Source organism: Odontesthes bonariensis, chromosome 3 (assembly GCF_027942865.1).
Source record: "Odontesthes bonariensis isolate fOdoBon6 chromosome 3, fOdoBon6.hap1, whole genome shotgun sequence".
NCBI classification, from domain to species: domain Eukaryota; kingdom Metazoa; phylum Chordata; class Actinopteri; order Atheriniformes; family Atherinopsidae; genus Odontesthes; species Odontesthes bonariensis.
This window is the reverse complement of record NC_134508.1, coordinates 3,176,408-3,186,019: the sequence shown is the minus strand read 5'-3', so window position 1 is coordinate 3,186,019 and position 9,612 is coordinate 3,176,408. Positions and strand designations below refer to the sequence as shown.

The following is a 9,612-nucleotide window of genomic DNA, read 5'->3' as shown; positions in this document are numbered from 1 at the left end:
TTTATTTAAAAAAAAAAAGAACTGTTTGGACTCCTCTTAAAAGATGGATGTAGCAAACTAAAATCCCCAGAACTTATTTCCAGAGTCAGAATCAGAATCAGAATCAAGTTTATTGCCAAGTAGGTTTGCACTTACAAGGAATTTGACTTGGTGTAGTTGGTGCAGAGTATTAAGTATAGACAATATAGATATATATACAGAATCTCAAAAAATACCAAGCTGTAGTGCAAGCTGGATGCTATAAATACTATAAATGTGCAGATATACAAAAGGATGAAGTTGTCCCAAATAAATAAGAGATTTGTGCGTTAATGTAACGCAAAAGGTCTGAAGATACTACGTAAATATAGCTTGTAGGTTTGGAAGGGGAGAGGAAGAGAATCAGTATCATGGGGGGCTGCTGGCCTTGTTGATAAGGTTGGTAGCGGATGGGAAGAAACCTTTCTTGTGGCGTGAGGTTTTGGTCCTGATGGACGGCAGCCTCCTGCCAGAGGGAAGTGTCTCAAAGAGTTTGTGACCGGGGTGGGAGGGATCAGCCCCAATCTTCCCTGCACGCCTCAGAGTCCTGGAGGCGTACAGGTCCTGGAGAGATGGGAGATTTTAGCCAATCTCCCATCTGTAACCATCTGGCAGCAGTGTACCAGATGGTGATGAAAAAGGTGAAGATGGACTCAATGACGAAGGAGTAGAAGTGCATCATCATTGACCATGGCAGGTTGAATTTCTTCAGCTGCCGCAGGAAGTACATCCTCTGCTGGGCTTTCTTGATGAGGGAGCTGATGTTGAGCTTCCACTTGAGGTCCTGGGAGATGATAGTTACCAGGAAGCTGAAAGACTCCACAGTGTCAATTGCCTTTGAGGCACCTCATTGCATTGCCGCAGCCCCCCTTCCCACCAAACCCCCCACCCTCAAGCCAGCACCTCCAACCCTATCGTGCTATGGTGTGTGCCCTATGTGTAATAGCTCTGAAGCTGGTGAGGTACATTAAAAGAGGCGTGACGCAAACCCACATCGGAGAGACACGGGGACAGGTAACAACCAGATCCCCCCCGTATATCCCCCAGACCAACCCGTCACACACAGGAGCCCAACTCTTGAGCAGCCCAGCAGGGAGGGACGACCCACGAAAAGCAGACACGGCTGCACAGGGCACAACCAGCTGCAGCGTGAGGACACAGCGGACAGCGAGGGACACCCCCAACTACATCGCCATGTAGGATCCAAAACTCCACCCGACGCCCGGAGTACCGGCGCCAAATGGAGTTCTCTCTAAGGGACAAGGTCCTATCCAAAACAAAGAAAAAAAAGGACGGGGCTGCCTCCCGAGAAGGCGAGAGTATAGAGACCTCCACCCACCAGGAGACCCATGCAATACAGCCCCCGGGAACGTCCCTTGAGCAAGGCTGTCCCCCCGGCCCAACTCCCCGGGACCGGAGAACGCACCCCATGCACATCAAGAGGCCGCGACCAGGAGGGGAGGCAAGGTAGCACCCAGGCCCACCCAACGTCCACAGCAACGAAGCCAGACAGGATACACAGTAGTACAGCCAGCACCACTCCAAGATCCTTCGCCCCAAAAACCAGGGCGGCCCGACCCCCGACCAACCCACCACCATCCAGGGGCAGCAGACGACACAGTCGATGACAGACAAAGAGGGCCACCCTTTGGTTAGAGGAAAGTGAGCAGCCAAACTAATTACATGCAGGCAGTGATGGAGATGACAGGATCATACTGGAGGCCGGGATTCTTCCTGCTAACTCAGGGATGAGAACATACTCATAGTTTTAAAAGTTGTTGTCCTGCCGCCAACAATCACACACCCATTTCTATTTTTGCAAGACATAGGCACATGTATTTATTCATATATCACTGTGTGTTATTTAATCTATTGTGAATAAGAACACTTTATTAAAGTACGTCAGTATTTTATATATGACTAAGTGGGTAGCTCCATACAGACAAACAACCGTTAAGCAGCCCAAGCATATAACATTTCAACGGGACATTTAAACAACACATTTAAAACCAAACATTCAGACAAGTGCAGTGGCTTCTCAGCTAACAGCCACTGCAGTAAAATATGGTGGAGTCACGAGTCCAAGCTTTACTCTCCAGTCGCTGGTGATTGGGACCCTTTTGAACAGGTGTAGTCCTCCATCCCTGATCCTTGGACAGCATGAAGGAACCTTTTAGTTCTTCGTCTGAACTCCTTGAACCAAAGTTCTGAGTTCTTCTGGTTGAAACTCACAACAGGCAGCTTTTCAGGGGGTTAAATATTTCCTCAGGACTTCATTTAGATCCTGGTGCCTGTAGAGGGAACACACCAAAGGTTCCTGGAGAGAGTTTCCAGGATGGAGGCGTAAACACTGGAGGAGGATGGGAAGCTTGTTGAGTTCAGCTGCTTATTCTTGTTTTTAACAGAGTTTAAATGTGAGCTGCATCACAACAAAATGTTTTACATTCTTCACAGAGTTTGTTGTTCTGAACTGTGCAGATAAAAATACGAAACCTGCTGATCATTAACTTCCAGAGCTGCTGGCAGATTTATCTCTGAACTCTGGAACGAAACACACCTTAGTTCAGGGAAGGTTTAAGCTCCACCCGACTGACCTGAGACGGAGCAGGAAACAGTCAGAGATTCTTCTTCACTACAGAGAGACACACAGACGATCAGATTCACCTTCAGACCAAACTCACAGCTTCCTCTGAGCGAGTCCAGCTGCAGGAGAGAGAAGTGGAAACTTCAAGCTGCTCACACTCCACACACTGAAGGTGAGTTTGACCAAAAACACCACAAACAGTCAGTTTGATGAAGTCAGTAGAGCTGGGAGGGGAGCCATGGCTGACTGTATTCTGTCTGCTGTTTTCAGCTTCACTCACAGACTAAATGGCTTCCAGATCAGAGGAAGATTTCTGCTGTTCGGTCTGTCATGACATCTACAGAGATCCTGTTGTTCTGTCATGTAGCCACAGCTTCTGTAGAGACTGTCTGAGGAGCTGGTGGAAGGACAAACCAGCACAAGAGTGTCCAGTTTGTAAGAGAAGATCTTCAAAGAACAGCCCACCTATAAATCTGTTGTTGAAGAATCTGTGTGAGTCCTTCGTACAGGACAGAGATCACAGAGCTTCAGAGGCTCTCTGCAGTCTGCACTCTGAGAAACTCAAACTCTTCTGTCTGGACCATCAGCAGCCGGTTTGTCTCATCTGCAGAGATTCAGAAAAACACTCAAACCACAGATTCAGACCCATCGATGAAGCTGCACAGCAACACAAGGAGGAACTTCAGAAATCTCTGGAACCCTTAAAGGAGAAACTGGAGCTCCAGAAGGAAGTTACAGAGAAGTTTGATCAAACAGCAGAACACATTAAGGTCCAGGCCCGACACACAGAGAGGCAGATTAAGGAGCAGTTTAAGAAGCTTCAGCAGTTTTTAGCAGAGGAAGAGGAGGCCAGGCTGGCTGCACTGAGGGAGGAAGAGCAGCAGAAGAGTGGGATGATGAAGGAGAAGATGGAGGCTCTGAGCAGAGAGATGGCAGCTCTTTCAGACACAGTCAGAGCCACAGAGGAGGAGCTGAGAGCTGAAGGCGTCTCATTCCTGAACCACTACAAGGCTGCAGTGGAAAGAGTCCAGTGCTGCCCCCTGCTGGATGATCCACAGCTGCCTGCAGGAGCTCTGATAGACCAGGCCAAACACCTGGGCAACCTGGCCTTCAACATCTGGAACAAGATGAAGGACATGGTCCAATACACTCCTCTCATTATGGACCCAAACACTGCTGGTTCAGAGCTCATCCTGTCTGAGGATCTGACCGCTGTGAGTGCAGGAGAGGAACAGAACCTTCCTGATAATCCAGAGAGGTTTGATTATTACTGGTCTGTTCTGAGTTCTGAGGGCTTTAACTCAGGGACTCACAGCTGGGATGTCGAGGTTGGAGACAGTACATTCTGGGCACTTGGTGTGTTAGCGGAGTCTGCTGAGAGGAAGGGAAGAGTATCGACTGGATCGTGGGTGATTGGGCTCTTAGAAGGTAAATACAGAGCATGGTCACCAGCAGCTGAACTCACTGTTCTGTCAGTACCAAAGAAGCTCCGGAGGATCAGAGTGAATCTGGACTGGAACAAAGGAAAGCTGACGTTCTCTGATCTTGATACAAACACACACATACACACCATCACACACACTTTCACTGAGAAGATGTTTCCATATATTGACACTTATAATAAAGCTAAGATGTTACCTCTGAAGGTCTCAGTGACGGTTAAACAGATCTGATGTGTTCAGGATGAAGAACACAGTTCACATGAGACTTTATTGATTTGTTTGAAACTCAGTGTTTTCATCTTCAAACAGGAACATTTTAGATGTATTGATCTTTTGAGCGAACTCGATCGGTGTGCAACAACGTTTGGCTCTCATTACTCTAAAGGAATTCCGGCAAAATCGGAAAAAACAGGAAAATGGTGGATGGGAAAATGCATTAAAAATGAAAAAATAGGGCAGTTTTTTGCAGTTGGCGCAAAAACGACCCTATTTTGGAGGCCTCATAACTCAGGTATACAGCATCACACAGACATCATTAAAAGTTTATATGTGACAGGAGACTCTCGGCTTTAACTGAACAAAAGGGTTTGTTGATACATTATACAGCTTTGACACAATCGTAGTTTATGTTTTAGGAAGAGTAAAGCTCGGCCGAGGTGCTTCTCCCACTTAAATCCTCACTGAAAATTTGATACTGCACCAATTCCTCGAACAAATGCCTCTCATGTCAAAAATATCTGCCCGATCTGGACAAATTTTACTTCAAAACGTAGGAATATTTGTCCTCTTTCACCCAAAGTCACACTCATTGAGCTCTGCCTCACAGATTTCTCACAAATTGCCTCTGAGCAAAGAGAGTCCACCCTCCGGCTCGCATTCCGCCCATTATAAACTCATAAAATTCATGTGAAAACTAATTTGAAAACTGCCATAAAAACGAGCCACAAATAGTAGCCGAATAAAAATTGCACCGCTGGCTTCTGCTATCTCTTTTGAAGCTCACGGTTCAAGAATTATTCGGATATGACTTTTACTTTTCGAACAGCGACTGTTTGTTCGAGACAGTGCAGTCAAAAAAAAAACTCCAAAGTTAAAAACTCATAGTCTGTGTACAAATGTCAGTTGGAACTCACACGAGCCGCAGCTGGTGCCGTATCCGTAGCAACGCCTTGTGAGCCTGCTCTGTTCTAAGACTGCTTATGAGGGAGGAGCCAAGATGGCTGCCCTGTTATAACAGCTTGATGTTATAAATCTGATCTGCTTTTCTCCTTTAAACTGATAGTGAGGGGAATTTTGAAAATACCCACAATGCAATGGGAAAATGCACACTTAACGAGGGCATTTTGAAAATGCCACAAAAACTGTATTATAAACAGGACCTTGATAAAAATGACATAAATGTCTTCAGCAGACATGAATGCAATGGGAAAATTGATTGAAAAGCACTTAACAAGAACATTTTGGGGCTCAACGAGCATTTAAAAAATGACGTAAAAGCTGTATTTTAAACAGGACCTTGATAAAAACGACATAACTCTCTTCAGCAGACCTTTCTTCTGCATTTTGGGCCTCTGAAAGATATTCCAATGGGAAAATTGATTGAAAAGCACTTAACGAGGCCCCAAAATGCATTTTGAAAATGCCATAAAAGCTGTATTTTAAACAGGACCTTGATAAAAATGACATAACTGTTTTCAGCAGACCTGTCTTCTTCATTTTGGGCCTCGCAGATTGAAAAGCACTTAAAGAGCCAAAAATTGCCCTATTTTGGAGGCCTCATAACTCAGCCATACGGCATCATAGAGACATCATTCAAAGTTTATATGTGACTAAAGTAATATATGTGACTGAAGTAAAGGGTTTGTTGATGGGGTGGGCAGTAGATTGGCACCCATCAAAATTTTTTCAGAAATTTTCTAGTTTGTAGTTATTGTGTATTTTTACTGTAATAGCTGCTGGTTCTGAAGGTCAGAGTTCAGATTCAAAGCCTTTATGTCTGTTCTGTATGTCTCATATCTGTCCCAGATTTATAAATAGTTATAAGCGCCTGCCTGTGGCAGTGGTACCACACGATTGAAGAGTTTCACTAATCATTTTGTTTATTATCAATAACTGTTATTGGACATTAATTAATATTTGCTAATGACCAAGTCAGCTGCTTCTTGATCCTAAACACAACCAAAGCAATGACTTTGCCACATTTTCACCAAAATCTTGCGTAATGGGAAATTTGGGTTCTTCGTTCATATGTTGTGTTACTCTTCGTTTCCCTGAACTGTTTTACAACAGAACTGCATGAACTGCTTCAGCTAATAATGTTTAACGTCATATGGTTGATTTTCCAACGTGCTCTGTACTAAAGATGTAATTTGAACTTTCTGGACAAATATGTGTACGTGATGAAGACTGTATAAAAGGACCGATCTTAGCTTCAGTGGGTTGTCCAGACTCCTGAACCCCCGCGGTTGAAAGAGGCTGCACCCTATTGGGCCGAATAGTGAGACTTGGTGTCTGACTCTGATTATTGCTGATTATTGCTGGTTGTTCATTCTGGTTTGATTTATTATTCTGTAATAAATTATTTAAATCTTAGGAGACTTATTGTTGTCTTTGCTTCCTCTCCACAGAGCAAACAGTTGTTGCCTCTACAAACTTGAACATTAGAAAACAATCAATGTCTCCATTTTAGCTAATGGAAACGTTCCACTCACTGTAAAAGTACAACAGGAAAATAAAGACTAGATTTGATCAAACAAACACACTTAGTTTGAAAGAAGTTGAGACCCTCAAAGGGGAAGTTCGTTTTTCTTTAACCTGGACCTTATTTCTGGCATAAACTACGTTCATCTACTCACCGATAACAGTTTGGTGAAAGTCGGCGTCCTTCTGAAGATATTTAGATCACTCGAGATCCGTGTATATCCATATAAAGGGAAATACAGGGCATAGACAATACAGCCTCTAAATAAGGCATTATCTGTCTTTATTTCCCAAATACTTTAAGCCGAATGAATGAATGAACACGTATTATTGCACTGTTAGCTCAGAGCTGCTGTGTTGTTGTTATCTGGGGCTATCGGTGGCTTATAGGAAGCTTTCTACACATGAGTCTAGTGGGATGACTTCAGCAACGTGCCGCATCGTTTAACTTCAGACCTCATGGATGTTGTTAACACATGTTATCTTTCAGGTGTTTGTCCAAAGACTCTAAAAGCAGTGATCAAGCCTTTATTAAATAATTGAAGTGTTTGGACTCCTCATAAAAGAAGGATGTAGCAAAATAAAATCCCCAGAACTTATTTCCAGAGTCAGAATCAGAATCAAGTTTATTGCCAAATAGGTTTGCACTTACAAGGAACTTGACTTGGTGTAGTTGGTGCAGAGTATTAAGTATAGACAATATAGATATATATACAGAATCTCAAAAAATCACAAGCTGTAGTGCAAGCTGGATGCTATAAATACTATAAATGTGCAGATAGACAGGATGAAGTTGTTCCAAATAAATAGACTTGTGCATTAATGTAACGCAAAAGGTCTGAAGATGCTATGTTAATGTAGCTTGTAGGTCTGGAAGGAGAGAGGAAGAGAATCAGTGTCATGGGGGGCTCCCGGCCTTGTTGATAAGGTTGGTAGCGGATGAGAAGAAACCTTTCTTGTGGCGTGAGGTTTTGGTCCTGATGGACCGCAGCCTCCTGCCAGAGGGAAGTGTCTCAAAGAGTTTGTGACCGGGGTGGGACGGATCAGCCACAATCTTCCCTGCACGCCTCAGAGTCCTGGAGGCATACAGGTCCTGGAGAGATGGAAGATTGTAGCCAATTACCTTCTCTGCAGTCTGTCTTGCTTAAGCTTGCTGAGTTCAGCTGCTTATTCTTGTTTTTAACAGTTTAAATGTGAGCTGCATCACAACAAAATGTTTTACATTCATCATAGTGTTTGTTGTTCTTAACTGTGCAGATAAAGTTATGAATGTCATCCTGCTGGCAGGCATGGAATGAAACACACCTTAGTTACAGGTGAGGCAGCAGGTCTAACAGGTTTAAGCTCCACCCGACTGACCTGAGACGGAGCAGGAAACAGTCAGAGATTACACACACAGACGATCAGATTCACCTTCAGACCAAACTCACAGCTTCCTCTAAGGTCATGTGACTGTGGAGGAAAGTCCCGACCCAGGCGTCTCATGTTTTGGCTGTGATGTAACTCTCTCTGACTCTTACAAACATGACACTTTACAAAGTGACCTCAGGAGGATACTGAATTCATGCACATCTCAGAGTGTGTTTACCTTGATAAAATCTGTTCTGCTTCACTCAGCTGTGAACCCCACCTTTGCACGGTGAAGGTCATGACTTGAAGAAGCCAACAGAACCACATCATCTGAATTGAGCAGAGATGCGACCCCAAGGTTACCAAACCAGATGTGCCCGTCCATAAATAAATCTCAAACAGGATCGTTACAAGGGGCCTCATGGAGTCCAGCACCCACCATAAAGAGTTTAATAGCCGGTTTTCAGTCACGTGACTATGATGATGTGCGAAGGTGGCGGCGCGAGTTCAGATGGAGGGCAGGAGGTAAAAATGGAGAATACGTCTATGGAGGAAACAGTTGCAGAGAGTCCGTATTGTACGAAATTAGAGCCAGTTTCGAGACAAAGTTACAAACAATTAACCAACAAATATATCGGACATGACCCGTATCTCATCAAGATGAGTGACTTTTCGACAGAACCTAAAGATTTGCCGACAATTGAGGCTGTTGACGCCAGAAACCAGTCTACAGACTCAACGTCACCCAAAGCGCTAGGGCAGCCTAAAAAGTCCCAATGAAGTCCACATTAGACTACCGGTAACTTCATAGTCATTACTGAGTAAATGAGCATTTAACGACCAACTAATGCTTTAGTTGGTCGTTACACAGCCATAAAAACCAAGTTAGAGAGCTAACATACCTCTGACGAAGTGGTCGCTGCAGACATTAGCAGTCTCTGCTCCTCCCGACCGCAGACGTAGGTTTAAAATCAATAGGTTTATTATTTCAAGGATTATTTCACGAACTTTCCTTCAACTTTCCGGAGTACGAGCTCGGACTGCAGTCGGCTTTTTGTTGTTCCGCCGCTTTGTTTACCTACAAGACAGAGGAGGAAGAAACGAGGTCGACGTGCTGGAGTCCTCGTCCGTACTCGAAAAAGGTACTTCAAACCCACTCCACCAACCATCTTACTTGCCAACGTTCAGTCCATTGACAACAATTCAATTCAATTCAAGTTCAATTCAAAATACTTTATTAATCCCCGAGGGGGAAATTACAAACAGTTCCAGTACACCCATCCAGACAGACAACATAAAAACAAAACAAGGGAGACGGGTGACCGTGGCCATGCAGCTCAGTGATGAGCGCTGCCAGATAGGAGAAAGGAACCACATTAGGTGAGAGGAGGAGAAAAAAATCATATTTCACAATTTACCCTTACCAGGATACAGTTTGAGATTGCAAAACACCTCAGCACAAAAAAAGCAAAACATACACAAAACATCAAGCTTTTGGGACCGGTGAGGAGGTGTGGG

At 44.2% G+C, this 9,612-nt stretch overlaps 1 protein-coding gene across 1 annotated transcript; it reads left to right on the top strand.

Moving 5' to 3' along the window:
- Positions 1-2,889: 2,889 nt before the first annotated feature.
- LOC142377666 (nuclear factor 7, ovary-like) lies at positions 2,890-4,296 on the top strand. The gene has a single exon (XM_075461977.1). The coding sequence runs from the start codon at positions 2,890-2,892 to the stop codon at positions 4,273-4,275; it is 1,386 nt and encodes a 461-aa protein (XP_075318092.1). The 3' UTR covers positions 4,276-4,296.
- Positions 4,297-9,612: the final 5,316 nt, after the last annotated feature.